The sequence below is a fragment of the Colobus angolensis genome, unplaced genomic scaffold (genome assembly GCF_000951035.1).
Source record: "Colobus angolensis palliatus isolate OR3802 unplaced genomic scaffold, Cang.pa_1.0 Scaffold254, whole genome shotgun sequence".
NCBI classification, from domain to species: domain Eukaryota; kingdom Metazoa; phylum Chordata; class Mammalia; order Primates; family Cercopithecidae; genus Colobus; species Colobus angolensis.
The window spans coordinates 2,310,082-2,326,393 of NW_012115755.1; the positions used below are offsets into that span (position 1 = coordinate 2,310,082).

At 53.2% G+C, this 16,312-nt stretch overlaps 1 protein-coding gene across 1 annotated transcript in view; it reads right to left on the reverse strand.

The window, feature by feature from the left end:
* Positions 1-663: 663 nt before the first annotated feature.
* Positions 664-16,312, reverse strand: part of FAM193B (family with sequence similarity 193, member B) — a 36,621-nt gene continuing 20,972 nt past the window's right edge. Inside the window, exons 5-10 of the mRNA XM_011946886.1 lie at positions 14,407-14,605; positions 13,250-13,489; positions 5,858-6,878; positions 5,631-5,706; positions 3,210-3,307; positions 664-1,052 (exon numbers count right to left, since the gene is read on the reverse strand). Coding sequence (XP_011802276.1) covers positions 3,211-3,307; positions 5,631-5,706; positions 5,858-6,878; positions 13,250-13,489; positions 14,407-14,605 — 1,633 coding nt within the window. The 3' untranslated portion in view covers positions 664-1,052; position 3,210. The remainder of the gene's footprint in view (positions 1,053-3,209; positions 3,308-5,630; positions 5,707-5,857; positions 6,879-13,249; positions 13,490-14,406; positions 14,606-16,312) is intronic.

Sequence of the window (16,312 nt, forward strand, 5' to 3'; positions counted from 1 at the left end):
TTTGGACACAAGTATGTGAGGGGCATTTTGGGCAAACTCATTATATTAAAATCCAAATTTACAAACCAGATCCATTTCGGGGGATGAGGTAGTTTGCTTGACTTTACATAAGAGTTCATTATTTTCTTAACTCTCAAGTCCTCAGCTACATGTCCCACACCCACTGGAAAATCAGATCTAATTTATTAAAAAAACTCAATTTACCCCCAACTTCCCCTGACTGTGTGAAGTCAGTGTGAGGGGCCTTGATGGCCCAGGCTACAGATCCATGAAGGCCTCAGGGTCTTTCCTAGACCTCTTCTGACATCCAGATGCACAGAGACCAACTTCAACCCCTCCAACTCACCCATCTTGCAAAGAGGGAAACACGAAAGAGTCGGGAAGGGGCTGCCCTAGGCTCACATACCAGAGACCTCCCAACAGGAGAAAAGGGCATAGATGCCAGAGTCATACCAGTCTGTGCTTGAGCCTAATCGGCCAGACTGATTTCAGCTGAGTCACTTTCCTATTGGCTTCAGTTTCCTCACCTGTAAAACGGGACAGCAGTACCAAACTGCTGATGCATGGCACATGCTAAGGTTAGTGACTAAGGGAGAGCCCATGCTTCTGAGCACACCCTCAACTCCCTCCCCACCCAGACCCGCAAATCACCAACATGCCAACTCTGTGTCCAAATGTTGCTTTATCTTTCGGCATGAAAGATCTTCACAGTATCAAAAGTAAAGAATTGGAAAAAAATAAAATAAAAACAAAAACAAAAAAACCGAACACAAAGAGAGCAGTGTTGGGCTAGCAGTACCATCAGCCCTGGCCCTTAGGCCAGCCCAGTCCACGGGCTCTGAGTATGGAGGCTGCGTAGCACCAGGAAGCGGCTCTGCTGAGGTCAAGGGGCCCCAGCACAGTGTGGCATCCGTTCAGCTTTTGGTTGGTCCAGGATGGTGGGGAGCAGAGAAGGTCTTGGGCGGGTAGGTGGGGCACACGGAAAAATTGTAGGCCTTCAGCTGGCAGTCGGGGCCTCAGGACGCCCTGAAGAAGCTCAGCCTGGGCAGGGCCTGAGAAAGAAAAAAAGAGCAGAATCACAGTAAGCGACGGCCCATGCTCCAGCCTCCCCATGCCATTTGGGTACCCATGGGTCTCTGGTAGCAGAAACAGCTGGCTATTTTTGTTCCCTGGGCTGAAAATGTTGAACAGATTCCCTGAATCACCTGTAGCAGAGGAGGCAGGTTAATGGGTTGGGAGACAAAGCCCCAGTCCTGGGATCCTGACAAGGTGTGGGACAATCCTTGAGTAGATCCAGCCTTTGGCACTCGCTGTCCATCAGCAGGGGCCAGGAGGCCAGCTGTGCAGCTGTGCTCCTGCCTCTGACTCTAGGTACACGGCCCAGGGGAGGGTGAAGAAGGTCAAAGGAGAGCACTTTACGGGGTGGGGAGAGGGGCATCTAGTATCTTGGAAAAGAGGCCAGACCAGGTGAAAAAGGGTCAAGAGGAGGGAGTGGAAGGAGACAATTGCGTTTGATTTCTTGGATGACAGAACTGGGCTTGGGCCGGGCGCGGTGGCTCAAGCCTGTAATCCCAGCACTTTGAGAGGCCGAGACGGGCGGATCACGAGGTCAGGTGATCGAGACCATCCTGGCTAACCCGGTGAAACCCTGTCTCTACTAAAAAATACAAAAAAAAAAACTAGCCGGGCGAGGTGGCGGGCGCCTGTAGTCCCAGCTACTCGGGAGGCTGAGGCAGGAGAATGGCGTAAACCCGGGAGGTGGAGATCCGGCCACTGCACTCCAGCCTGGGCGACAGAGTGAAACTCCGTCTCAAAAAAAAAAAAACAAAAAAAACTGGGCTTGTGGGAGGAGACGCGATCTCTTTTCTCTCAGTAGGGATAACAGAGGAAGTGCCTGGGGTTCCTGCTACTCCTGGTTCCCATGGAGGTGGAGAAGAGAGGCGGGATGGCACCTTGGATCTGGAAGATGCTGCTGGGGCTTGTGGGCATCTCAATTTGGCAAAGGGGGCTGACTGAGCCCAGCCCCCTCCGAGCAGAGGAGGACTAAAGTGAGCATAAAGAAGACGGTCTGGACTCTGGGGTAGCACAAGGGTCATAGGGAGTCCTGGCTCTGAAGGCTGTCCTGGCTGCAGGCTCTCTGAGCTGCCCCTGGGGAGCTGAGGGTCCAGGAAGTTTGCTGCTTAGGCCCAGAGAGGAGCTGGCCTGGCACTGGAAAGAGGAGAAAGACAGGTGGGGCCATCATAGGAGAAGCGAGTTGTTTGTGAGCTCAGTCTGCCTGCCTCAGCCTTCCATAGTCTCCAGGACAGCTATGTGGTTGCCGGCCGGAAAAGGCCTGACCCCAGGGACGCAGCTGAGGATTGAGATACGAAACTGCAGAGCCACTCAGCCCCCAGCCCAGCCTAAGGCCTGCCTGCTAGCTGCCCTTCTCTTCATCAGGAGGGTTCTCCAGTTTTCTGTTCCCAGTCTAGGCCCAGTGCCTTCTCCAGTTTTCTGTTCCCAGTCCAGATCATCATCTGGTACATCATTGTTTCAGACAAAAGGACCTGTGTGGGTGGCTGGGAGAGGATTCCAAAGCCATTTGGCACCTAGGTCTCTTCTTATAGGAGGCAATGTGGCTACCAATATCCTCATGGAACTTGTCCTGCTTTGGGGAGCTGCCATCAACTCCTCCATGCCTAAATGACCTACAAGCCTTTGACCCAGCCCATATGCACCCCCATGATGTTCACTCAGGGCTGGCCCCTTCTTACACTGCTTCAGCTGGGAAGCACCTTGGTAGCCTACACTGAGGAGCCCAGGGCAGGAAATGGGACTTGACACAAGGACCGATAACATCAGGGGTGAGGACAGCCCCCATGGGTCTGATGGCTATCTGGGCACTTTTGAAAGCAGCTGGTAAGACCCTGTTGGTGATGCCCTAGGAGATGCCAGTCCAGGAGGGGGACCTTCAGGAGCATGGACAGGAGGGCCCAGGGAGGAGTAATAGGAGAACAGAGGCCTGCAGGTGAGTGGCTGTAGGAGGAGATGGGGCCTAGATCTTTGGAGGCTGTAGCCAACTGTGCCATTGCTGTGGAGGTGCAGACAGGCCAGGGCTCCCACGCCCAAAGCCCAACTCCCTATGCCCCAGAGCACAGAATGGTCTGGCGGGGGTATAGAGTGTGGCCAAGCACAGGGAGAGGCAGTGGATGTAACTCTTGGGGTCTCTGTACCTCACTGAGCTGTGCTGGGAGTGGTTTTCTTGAGGCTGAAGTTGGTCCAGTTCACAGCAACTTTCTGACGAGTCTGCTTTGCAGAATCCAAACAGAACCTGTTGGGTTTGGGGGACACAGGAGAAGCACAATCAGAGGTTCCTTCTCTTCCTCACTGGACTCCTAAGGTACCATGTCCCCATCACTAAGAAACCAGGTTCTCTACACAACCTCTTTGGCTCTCAGATGTTAGTGTTTAGCAGGCATAGGAGCTTTGCTGGCTTGGTGGTTTCTGGACTGGGTCCAGGGGACAACGTATGAAGACAGTGAAACTGCCTTGGGATTCTACTTCCTTCCTCATCTGGTATTTGACTCTCTAGCTCTGCTGGGCTGGCTTCCATCATTCCCTTAAGTACAGTCGTCCCTCTGAATCTGCTGGGGATTAGTTACCCAGATATCGAAATCTGCAGATGCACAAGTCCCTTATATAAAAAATGGTGTAGTACTTGCATATAATCTGCACGGCTCTTCCCATATACTTTTATTATCATTATTATTATTACTATTATTATTATTATCACCCAGATATCGAAATCTGCAGATGCACAAGTCCCTTATATAAAAAATGGTGTAGTACTTGCATATAATCTGCACGGCTCTTCCCATATACTTTTATTATTATTATTATTATTATTTTTATTTTTATTTTTATTTTTTTTGAGACGGAGTCTTGCTCTGTCGCCCAGGCTGGAGTGCAGTGGCCGGATCTCTGCTCACTGCAAGCACCGCCTCCCGGGTTTACGCCATTCTCCTGCCTCAGCCTCCGGAGTAGCTGGGACTACAGGCGCCCGCCACCTCGCCCGGCTAGTTTTTTGTATTTTTTAGTAGAGACGGGGTTTCACTGTGTTAGCCAGGATGGTCTCGATCTCCTGACCTCGTGATCCGCCCGTCTCGGCCTCCCAAAGTGCTGGGATTACAGGCTTGAGCCACCGCGCCTGGCCTATTATTTTTTAATAAGAGATAGGGTCTCACTATATTGCCCAGGCTGGTCTTGAACTTCTGAGGTCAAGCGATCCTCCCACCTTGGCCTTCGGAAGTGCTGGGATTACAGGCAGAAGCCACTGTGCCTGGCCTTCCCATATACTTTAAATCATCTCTAGATTACTTAAAATACCTAATACAATGTAAATGCTATGTAGTTATATTTTTATTTTTATTTATTTATTTTTGAGACAGAGTCTTACTCTGTTACCCAGGCTGAAGTGCAATGGAACAATCTTGGCTCACTGCAACCTCTGACTCCCAGGTTCAAGCGATTCTCTTGCCTCAGCTTCCCAAGTAGCTGGGATTACAGGCACCGCCACCATGCCTGGCTAATTTTTGGATTTTTATTAGAGACAGGGTTTCACCATGTTGGCCAGGCTGGTCTCGAACTCCTGACCTCAAGTACCTCAAGTGATCTGCCCCCCTTGGCCTCCCAAAGTGCTGAGATTACAGGCATGAGCCAATGCCTGTAAAAATACATATTTTTTTGAGACAAAGTCTCGCTCTGTGGCCCAATCTCAGCTCGCTGCAGCCTCTGCCTCCCAGGTTCCAGCGATTCTCCTGCCTCAGCCTCCTGAGTAGCTGGGATTACAGGCACGTGCCACCATGCCTGCCTAATTTTTGTATTTTCAGTAAAGACAGGGTTTCACCAAGTTGGCCAGGCTTGAACTTCTGACCTCAGGTGATCTGCCCGCCTTGGCCTCCCAAAGTGCTAGAATAAAAAGCATGAGCCACCATGCCTGGCCAAAAATACTAATTTTTTAAAATTTTGCATTATTTAGTAATGTATTGCTATTTTTTTTTCCTGAATATTTTCGATTACAGATATGGAGGGTGACTGTATGCTGTGTTTCTTTCACCCTAATCTTCTGTACTCACTGCCCCCCTTGGCATGAATACCTTTTCATCTTGTCTGGCCAACTCATTCTTACTCTTCAGGTTTCAACTTGGTTACCACCTCTCCTGGGAAGGCCTCCTGGCCAGCCCCCACCCCTTCTATCCTCCCCAACCCTATGCCATGTATCAGTAGGCTGCATGTTCATGGCCATCTAGACTCCTGGTCCAGACTGCTTCACTGACCTCAGCCTAGGCAAAGCAGAGAATGTGCAAGTGAAGACATAAAGTGAACATAGCTGGAAAAAGCCCTGGTTCTGGGGGCCTGACATGCCTCCTCCTGTCTCTCTTGCACATTCCTAGATGTGCCATCCTGCCCAGTTGCTCCATGGATTTTCAGCAGGCAGGCTGGTGGGAGAGGGCCTGGGGGGGTGCGGTGAGCCTCCCCAAGGGGTCAGGGCCAAGGGAGCAGGCCTTTTTGAGGCTTGAGGCACAACACAGGGCTTGAGTGTGGGCAGGACCTGGAGTCCTCCACAAGTGGGAGAGCAGGCAGCCCACACCTACCTCTTAAAGTACTCCACCTCTCGGTCAGTCTCATCCATCTCCACCCCGTCCATGTCCTTGGGCAGGAACACATCGTCTAGGAAGACACAGCCAGGAGGGCTCAGTGCCCATGGCCAGGCCTCTGGGGTTATGCTCTGGGGGCAGCACTGCCTATACACAAAGGCTGCCCCTCCACCCCGTGGCCTGGCTGGGGTAGGGGTCAGCCGCTCGGTTCCTGGTGCACTCACCCAAGGAGGAGGCTGGCTTCTCCTGCTTGTTGCGGCTCCGGCGGCTGCGGCCCTTGCCCTGGGGCAAGCTCTGTGGCCTTGCTGGGCCTGGGGGCTGCACAGACTCCTGCTCCTGAGGCCGTGCCTTGGCCTCGCCTGGCCAGTTTCGCCAGGAGCTGCCCTTCTCCTTCTCAGTTTTGGGGCTGCCAGCCCAACCTGGTCCTGGCCGGCTCCCCCGGCTCCCCTCTCCAGCCTCGGAACAGCTGCCTACTTTGGGAGGCTCTAGGACCTTGCCTGGCTGCTTGGGGCCAGCAACCTGGCCCTTGGCACTGGGAACCTCTAGGCTGGCTGGGGGCCGGGGGGCTGGGCTTGCCTCGCTCTTCTTGGCCTGACTGCCCTGCCTCTTGCCCTTCCGCGGCTTCCCACCTGAGGACACAGGCTCAGGCAGCTCCTGCTTGCAACTGGGAACTTCCTTTGAGCTTGGCTCCTCGGAGCTGGGGTAGCCCGGCTTGGGTGTCTTGACCCAGATCACCCGGGACAGGTTGGGCACGGTGTTGAGTCTCCTCACGAGCCCGTTCTCGGGAGCGATACCGGGAGGGGGCCCCCTCACCTCTGTCCATGGTGGGTGGGGGCCTCTCATTTCTGCCCATGGTGGGGCTGGCTCGCCTGGAGCTTGTAACGTGTGGTTCTGAGGGGAGCCCAAAGTCAAAGGGGACAGGTCAAGGTTGATGTCAGGCTGCTGCTCTGAGGAGCCACTGAGGTTTGATGGGGGCAGACTCTGAGGCTCGGGTTCAGCAGCCCCCTCCTTAGAGAAGCCATTGCTGTCCATGCTGAGCTCACACACACTGAAGCTGGCACGGATGGAGTCTTTGACAGTGTTTTTGATCTCCTGCAGACGGCTGCTCAGGAAGCTGTTGACCCGATCCAGTTCCCGGTCGGGCCACTCCAAGAGCCTCTCCCTGGCAGGCCTTTGCTCCCGGCTTCCAGAAACACGATTCGCCTGCTTTAGAGCTTCTGCTGCCAACTGGGCCTTCTCCTTTTCCTGCCAAGACAAGAGGCAGTTTTAGCAGGGGCTGTCAACTGCCAGGCACAATGTGATACCTGACCCATCAGCCTGGGGCCCAGCTTTGCCACTAACTTGCTGGAGGCAAAGCCTTAAAATCCTAGCCTGCTTACCCACCCTGCAGGAGTGACAGCAAACTGCAGCCAGACAGGTGCATGTCCTGGGGGCAGGGGCACAGTCATACCCACAGAGGGCAGGGTTTTTACAGCTTGTTCACCCAGAGCCCCAGTCTCAGTGGACTCATCTGCAAAATGGGGACAATAATTTCGGAGTAAAGCCAAAGTGGGGATGCATGTGAAGAAGACCACTACTAGAGAGGCATTCTCTCTACCCCTGCGCTTGGTAGGGAAAAAGCCATGCCATCACGGGGTCTTACAGCAGGCAGGTGTGGGGGTAGATGAGATTGCTCTGGTTGGGAGGACATGTGCCTTCCTGATACTATATCTGGGTATTACTAAAGAGGACGGTGTTCCCATAGGAAGGCCAGTTGCTACACACTTGGTCTCAAGTAATCAAGGCCACATCTAGAGTGTGCCCAATGGCATGCCATGGACAACCACACTGGCCTACACAGCCAAGATGTGAGAGCTGCTCCTTTGCCCAGGTGAGGCCTGGAAGGCTCAGAGAGGCCAGGCCCTGCTGGTTGGCTTTGATAGACCTGGATCTAGGGAATCAAAATGAAAGTCTGTGGGATCTGAGTCACCCCAACCTCTCCATCCCACGTCAAGGCCAACGCCTTTAGAGGGAGACAGGAGGCAGATACCAAAACCCTCGGGAAGGAGGTGGCTGTGGTGTGCCTGGCACCATTGATTCCCACTGTCTCCTGTACTTCCAGCTGATTTGGGAATGGAGGAAGAGAAAAATGAAAGGGCAGCTGGTGAGAGAAACCAGGGCTTGCTACCACCTCAGAGTCAATGTAAAGAGGGTGACCCTGCGTCCCACCAGGCAGGCACTTGTCTTTTGTGAATCCTGGCTCCACAATGGACTACAGTCAATTGTTCTGTGGGACCTTGGACAAATCACTTATTCTCTCTGAACCTTACTTTCCCTATTTGTAAGTTAGGAGGAAGAGGTATCTCTATATTCCAGGGTCACAATGAGGACAGCTGAGAGTCTGTGTGGGGTCCTTTCCCATGTGCAAAGGTGGGGCTGGGCTTCATGGCCCGCAGGGAGCAGCTTTTCTAGCTGTGGGTAGGGCTCAGAGGCCCTGGGTTGGACCAACGAGGACCAAGGGCCCTTCACCTCGCTCCCCCAGCACCACACAGATTTCACAGAAAAGTTTTGCTGCTAAAACAAAAAGTCTGACTACTGGTGTGGAGGGAATGACATGGAACCATATACACTCTGGTATCAAGAGGAGAAAGCACAGAAACACACACTTTCTGCTTTGTACGATGAGCACTTCCCATAGATGTCTCCTTTAATCCTCGCCACTGTCTTTGCTGCATCATGACCCCCTGCTTATAGGTGAGAAACCTCGACTTTGGAAAGAACAGGAGGCGGCGGCGGCTAGGAAGTGGCAGAGCCAGGACAATACACCCAGGCCTGATCTTCAGAAGTTCCTATGTTTCTCAATTCCATCTGACGACCATTTACCGACCATTGAGGCTGTGAGGCAGCAGGCCAGGCCCTGTGAGTTTAGCGTACGGTGAGACATTCTCTGCCTCGCTGACTTTAGTCTGCTGAGGGAGACAACAGCAAACAGCCTGTTGAATTCAGAGTGACAGTGACAAATGCTGCATGGAAGAAAGCACAGGGTGATCTGGGAACCTAGAGGAGATGCTCCCAACCCAGACTGGGTCACCAGGGAGTGCTTCCTGGAGGCAGCAGGATCTGCACTGAGCACTGAAGTGGGAGTGGGATCATCCTGGAGGCAGTGGGACAAGCATTTTCTAGACATAAGGAATAGCAAGCGGAAAGGCTGGAAATGGGAAAGCTCAGTATCTTCTGGGAATGCAAATCATTTAAAGGTATAGCTGTAGCCCAGATTTTTTGGGGGACGTGGGGGTTGGGTGGGGCAGGTGGGTAGGAAGGTCAGAAAGGAGAGGCTGAGAGATAAAGCTGGCAAGCTGGCAGGGGCTGATCGTGAAGAGCCCTGCAGACCCTACAGGGTTTGTGCCCGAGGGCAGTGTCCAGCTACTAATGGCTTTTAAGGTAGTGGCAGTAGGGTGGAGAGCAGTCGACTGGTCTGAGCTATCAGCGACGTGGCATGGATAGGGCTTTTGGTGATGGGTAGGGAGACAGAATGAGAAAAGTCAGAGAAACACTGACGGCCACTATGGCTGCTACAGCAGCCCCATTGCCTGAGCACTCACACATGCCGGGCACTCTGCCCAACCTTTCCATACATCACTCCATTTCATCCCCGCAACAATCTATGACTTAGGTTCTGTTATTCTCATTTTATGGATGAAGAAACTGAGGCTTAGAGGTTAAGTGATTTGCCCAATGTCATACAGCAAGTGTGGCTGAGCCAAGTGTCAAACTGAGATCCAGTTCCAGGCACGCTGCTCCGGGTTGCTATAATGCACTCCCCAGGCTGGCGCCCAGAGCTCCGGCTCAGGCAGCAGGGTGGGAGGCGGTGCCATTGACTAGAGAGACAACAGAGAAGGGATAGCAGGCCTGTTTGGAGAAAGACAACAAGCTGAAATTTGTATGTGCGGAGTCTGAGATACCTGTGGGACGTCCATGAGGAGGTGTCCAGTAGCAGTTGGAGACGTGGATATGCAGGGTGGGGAGGAAACACTATTTGGCTCGTTTCTAGATGGCATCTCTCTTTCCCAGGGAGATGTCCCCATGAAAGAGGGTCAAGTGGAGGAAGAGGAGCTCACAAAGGAGACAGGATGTCAGAGAGGCAGGCAAGACATCTGGAGAACATGGTACTCCCCCTTCCCTTTCCTGCCTGGCTGAGGTCAGAGGAGCCAAAGACAACGCGTGAAAAGGAGAACAAACACAAAATGCCAGCTATTCTCTAGTGGAAGAATACGACAGGAACAGGAGAGGAGGATGGATTTGGCAACAAAAAAGTCACCAGTGACTCTGGAGAGGGTGTGGGTAGAAAACAATCTGCAGTGAGCTAATGGGTGGAAGTGAAGACAGTGAATGCAGACATCATTTTTCAAGAAATGTGGCTGTGATGAGAGGAAAGAGGCTGGAGAGGGGTTGAAAGAGAGGTAACAGTCTCAGGGAGCAGTTTGCTTCCAAAAAAGAGAGTGATGGGCACAATGAAATGTGGATGGGAACAGCACAGAGGACAGGCTAAGCTAGACCAAGAGCCTACTACTGGGCTGAGGGATGAAGAAAGTACTGCACGGGCCTTAGGCAGGAAAAGGGTGACTCTCATGACAAGGAAGAAAGTATGTTTGCAGGTGGGAATGGCAAAACAGTGGGAGAATCCCTGTACAATGGCTTTTTTCCTCATTGAAATCGAAAGTGAGGTTATTTGACAAAAAATAAGGTGTGGGCTGGCTAGGTCTAGTGGTTTGAGAAGACTGGAGGCCTGACAGAAGGACTGTGGGGAATGGACGTGCTAAGGCACAGGAAGCCCAGGGAACCATGAGAGGCCCGCCTGGTGACATGGGAGCTCAGCAAGCAGAAGCCCACATGGCCGGCTGCCACAGATTCACTCACGTGCTTTTCTTGAGCTGTAGAAAGGGAGAGCCAGGCTAGGGTGGAACCCAGGGCTGTGGTGTTTGAGTGGGTCTGAAAGAAAGATAGCGGGACAAGGAACTGAGTACTGGCGAGTGAGTGAGAGATGGGTAATTTGCCTGCCCTCCTACCAATACTTACAATGTTTACTCCATTCAAGTGAGTGAGGAATGGATTGGCCTGGGAATAAGAGAAAGGGGGAGGAGAGTCTTCAGTGGATGTGGAGGAGTGGCCAGGAGGTCACAGATGACAGAGCCAGGGGTGCAGTTTTTTTGTTTTTTTTTTTTGAGACAGTCTTTGCTTTGTCGCCCAGGCTGGAGTGCTGTGGCTGGATCTCAGCTCACTGCAAGCTCCGCCTCCCAGGTTCACGCCATTCTCCTGCCTCAGCCTCCCAGGTAGCTGGGACTACAGGCGCCGCCACGTCGCCCGGCTAGTTTTTTGTAGTTTTTAGTAGAGACGGGGTTTCACCGTGTTAGCCAGGATGGTCTCGATCTGCTGACCTCGTGATCCGCCCGTCTCGGCCTCCCAAAGTGCTGGGATTACAGGCTTGAGCCACCGCGCCCGGCCAAGGGGTGCAGTTTTTAAGGAGCAGGGTGAGCGTCTCTCTGCTCCCCTCTCCCACTGCCAGCCCATGACTCTCTCACCTTCATGTAGACAGAAGACACAAAGACAAGGTGAGAGAGTCACGGGCTGGCAGTGGGAGAAGGGAGCAGAGAGATGCTGAGCTCTGTCCATCTCCTGAGGCAGGAGAGAAGGAGCAGCTGGGCTTTGGTGGAGAGCCAGACCGTGAAGTCCAGGAGGTGGAGGGAGACAAGGGAGAAGGCTGCTGTCTGCAGAGATAATAACCACAATCACTTAATGCATGCCACTGCCACTGCGTATCTGTCCCTGCCTGCAGCCCCACGACTAAGTCTGGAAAGGGAGGGCTGCCTGGTTCCACCTGGGCCTGCCAGACAGGAGCTGTGCAGTGTGGGATGAGTGAGTAGAGCCTCCAGATATATGAAGTGGGATGGGAGTACAGTGGAAGTTACCAAAGGATGGCTATGAAGGAGGAAACAGCTGAACTGAACTTGGAAGGAAAGTTTGTCAGAAGAAAAGGTGAGAGAAGATAGCATTATCAGTAAAGGGAAAGAGACATGTGGGCACACATATTTATGAAAAGCACACCAGACTTGGGAACTGCCGGGTATGCTCTCTGGGGACCTAACTGGGAAGCACTGCCCTAAGAAGCCAGGAAAGGCCAGAGACTGCTGCAGCTCACTGAACCTTTCTGGCTGGGTGATTCTGCATGGGAGAAAGATAGTGCTGACCCCTTTCAGAAGGCAGCGGTGGGACCCCTTGGCTCACTACTTCAGGCGGCAGGAGCAGGATCCTGGTTGTCCTTGGGGCTGAAAAAGGATGGTGAATCACTTCGGCTTTCCAAAGCACTAGGGCTGTTTGACCACCCAGGAACTGGAACTAGCTGGTTGTTACACCCAAATCTCTTCGGATGCTGGGCTCCCAAGCGTGTCACTGTGCAGATGCAGTTGGGAGTAGGCAGGTGAACAGGTAATGAAGCCACAAAGGACAAGCCATCAAGCTCCGGGGCTCATCTGGCAGGAAGGCTGCCCAGGAATAGTTCACCAGGTTCTGTCCTCAGTCCCGAGGACTGGTTCATTCCCCTGGCTTCAGTTACATCTCTGCACTGGTAAACGCTAGCCCTGCACTTCTCCTCTGAGATGTCTCACGGGAACCTTCAAGTCAACATGCCTCAACTGAATTCACTGTCTTCTGCAAATCCCATCCTGGCTCAGTGAAAGGTACCACCATCTTGCTGGTCACCAAGCAAACACCTGGGAGACATCCCTGCCTCCATCTCCCTCTCCTGCCATCAGATCAAAGGCCCATCACTTCGGCTTTCTCTGAAAATCCCTCTCTTCTTCTCTGGCCCCACCATCAATCATCTCTCCCTTGGCCTGCATTTCCTGCCTGAGGCATCGAACTCGAGGTCTTCCTGCCTGGAACCCTCCAAGCTACCTTCCATTTGGCCATGCCGTAATCTTAGGATGCAGGTGTGACCAACTGCATTCTCCGATTAAAACCCTCAGTGACTTCTCTCACTGGTGGGATAAAGCCAAAGCTCTTCCGTAGGGCCTCGAGGGCCCTCCCTCAACAACAGTGTCCATCCCGCCTCTCTTCTGCTCAGTTTTGGCTGTCAAGCTGCTGTGGAATGTGCCATGCCTGCTGCCAGGAGGGCCCTCCTGAGGAGTCTGTACTCACAGTCAGCCTCTTGTAAAGCCATTTCCAGGCAGGATGGGGGACTTCCCTCATCCCAGTACTTGTCACATGCTAATATGCTTGTCCAGTTTTGTGTCAGTCTCCCCACTGGGCAGCTTCTCCTGGGTGAGAACTTAACTGTGTCACACTTTGGCTGCCAGTATTTGTAGAAGTGTTTGCTGAATGAATACATGCCTGAAGCAAGTCCTCAGCTTGGAGGAATCCAACAAGCAGCTTCTCAGGCCACAACACGTTTTTTCCTCCAGTTATTTGCCCCCAGGCTCCCTGACCCTGATGCCTCCCCAACTCATTCAGACGTTCCCAGAACAGTGAGCCAAGCTGAGGCTTTTGGCAGCCAGCATCATTCACGCCCCAGAAGTCCTGGGGGTTGGGGCGAGGGTCCTCAGGGAGGAGAGATGGCAGAGCTGGGCTCTCCCTACACCCACCTTCTTTTTCAGCTTGTGCCGGGCCCGCTTGGCGGCCCTGGCGCTGTTGGGGACTTTGGGCTCCGTGCTGTTGATGAATTCCAGCAGCTCATCCACATCTCGGTGGTCCACGGCGGGCTCCCCAGGGATCCCGCCCAGGGCGCCCCCCTTCATGGGCAGCTCCTCTTTCCGCCTGGTCAGCCTCGAGCGGAGCTTCTCCCGGATCTCAGTATAGTTCCGACTCGTCGGGGCAGCGGGCGGCTGGTGGGGGGGGGAGGTGCTGACATTACACCCTGGGCCTGGGAGGCCCATAGCACTCCCACCCGCTGGCACCAAGTATGTGATGAGAAGCAAGACAACTGTTCTCTCTACCATTAGCCACCAAGGCCACATGGCTTCACCCTCTCAGCCAGGCTGAACCCAGGCGGCAGTGGGTGAAGGGACTAGGAGGGAACAGGGCAGAGCTGGGCAAACACTGACTGGGGAGCTGGGAAAGCAAGTTGAAGCCCAGGCTTCGTCACCGGGAAGCTGTATGACCTTGGGCGAGTCACCGAGTCTTTGTGGGCCTCAATTTTGTCATCTCTAAAATGAGGATAATAACCCGTAGCTCAAAGGTGACTAGCAATTTAATTACTTCATTTCTTCTATCCTCAACTGCTCTACCCTAACCAGCGGCCCTCTCCTCTTCACCTTATGAGACTTCTGCACTGCTTCCTCCCCCTGGCCAGAGCCAGCATGCCCTCTGATCTGAGCCTCCTTCCTGGCGCCGTCTGTGCTCACGGCCTGTCCCTCGGCTGGCTGTCACACTTGGGGGACTGAGAGCCTTTTTGCTTCCACTCTGCCTTCATCACGCCCAAGCGTTCACTTCTCTGGGATACACACGTATACATACTCATCAGAATCATAGCTTTCTCTCTGCCATTTCCTTTCCTTTTGCCTAAGGAAAAAAAGTCAATCTTAAGAGAAACCACGAGAAGAGCAAAGGTAGCAAAATGTTTAAAAACCCCGATCTCACGAATGTGCTGTGAGGATAAGCGAGCGGACGCAGGTGCAAGACTCATGGCCCCAGCGCGGTAATCGCCACCGTGAGCAAAGGGGTCTCTCTGGGGAGAACAGTGTGCTCCTTTTGCTCACCTGGGCTGGCCCCAGCCCTCTCTGGCCTGGGCAGGCTCACTCACCGCATTGTGGCCGAAGAACTCACAGTAGCAGCAGTCACAGAACTTCCCATCTCTCTGGTGGGTGGAGGACGAGGTGCAGGAGCTTCGCTCAGAGCTGCTATCCTCTTCCTCACCCAGCCCCTCATCTGCCTCGCAGGGCTGGGGCAGCTGGCAAGCCAGGCCACTGTGTGCAAACTTGTGCCCCTTGCACCCGGGATCCCTGATGATGGGGAGGAAGGCCCAGAGGTGAGGGAGGGTGATGTAGGAGTCCAGGAAGCATCCCAACCACCACATGCCGTCCTGACCGCCCTTCACTTGCCCCACTCCACAGAGGTCCCAGGCAGTCCAACTACATTGCACCTCTCACCAGAACAGGGCGAACACCTGCACTGTCCCTCAAGGCCCATCCCAAACACAAATGTGGCTCTTCTGGAAAGGTTTCCCCACACCTCCCTTGCCTGCATCCACCATGCACCCCTTCTCAGGCTGCTGTGCACACCTCACTCCATCCGCTGCTTACTGTGCGTCACGGTCACGGTCTGTCTGCGCATGTGTCTCTTAAACTGGACTGTGCGCCTCAAGGGCAGGGGCTGCATTGCTTCAGTTTTTGGGTCCCAGTGTGTAGCATAACAACCCGGCACACAGCAGCTGCTCAGTAAATAGGCCTGAACCCATTGGTGGGCTGATGGCTCCTCTGGAACACTCAGGGCTATCCATGAGGTCAGTCTCCTTTCACTTTCTAAGGTGCTTCTGAACAGACTCTGGTGCTCTGGAGCAGTGGGTGGAGCTGCCTTAACCACAGGGCACGGAGTTGAGAACAAGTGAGTGACTTCTGGGACACCAACTATAAGAGCCACTGTGTGTGCCAGGTTCTGGATTCGGCATCTTCTTTTTTTTCTTTTTTTTTTTTTTTTGAGATGGAGTCTTGCTCTGTCGCCCAAGGCTAGAATGCAGTGGCACAATCTCGGCTCAGTGCAAGCTCGACCTCCCAGGTTCATGCCATTCTCCTGCCTCAGCCTCCCGAGTAGCTGGGACTACAGGTGCCCACCACTACGCCCGGCTAATTTTTTGTATTTTTAGTACAGACAGGGTTTCACTGTGTTAGCCAAGATGGTCTCGATCTTCTGACCTCATGATCCACTTGCCTTGGCCTCCCAAAGTGCTGGGATTATAGGTGTGAGCTACCGTGCCTAGCCTCGGCATATTATTTCTAACCATCCCCGAAGTCCTGCAAAATAAGTATCATTATCCCCACTTTGCAGTGGTGGAGAGTGAAGCTGAGTACTTGACTGCTTTGCCCAACAGGTGGCCAGGACTCAAGGATGCAAACAGACCGTGACAATAATGCATGATAAACAGGAGGATAAAGTGAGATGTGCATAGTGCCCTGAGAAGGCGTGCATGGTAGGTGCAGGCAGGGGAGACGTGGGGAACTCAAGCCCACATTTCTCTCTATGCAAAACTCTACTCTCTCCACTGTACTGTTCTGCCTCTGGATTTCAGGAAGCACTGGGATATCTTGTAATACAGAATATTTTCCCAGGGTAAGAATGAGACATATGCCTGAAACATCCCATAATTTGAGCCAGGAAGAGCTGAAGCCTTAGGTTGGGCCATGAGCAGCTGAAGCACCCATTGGGCTGGTCCAAGGGAACCGAGAGCAAGGATGGCGCTCAAGGAGCTGTGTGGAAACCCAGCTTCCAGGGCAGTCCAAAGCAGCCCTCTCTGCTGCTAGAAAGGATGCTAAGCAGGTGACATGGATTAAAAAACATGGTGGCAGGAATAATTATCAGTAGTGGTTACAGAAGTTTATTTTATTTTATTTTATTTTATTTTTTTTGGAGACGGAGTCTAGCTCTGTCGCCCAGGCTGGAGTGCAGTGGCACGATCTCGGCTCACTGCAAGCTCCGCCTCCCGGGTTTACGCC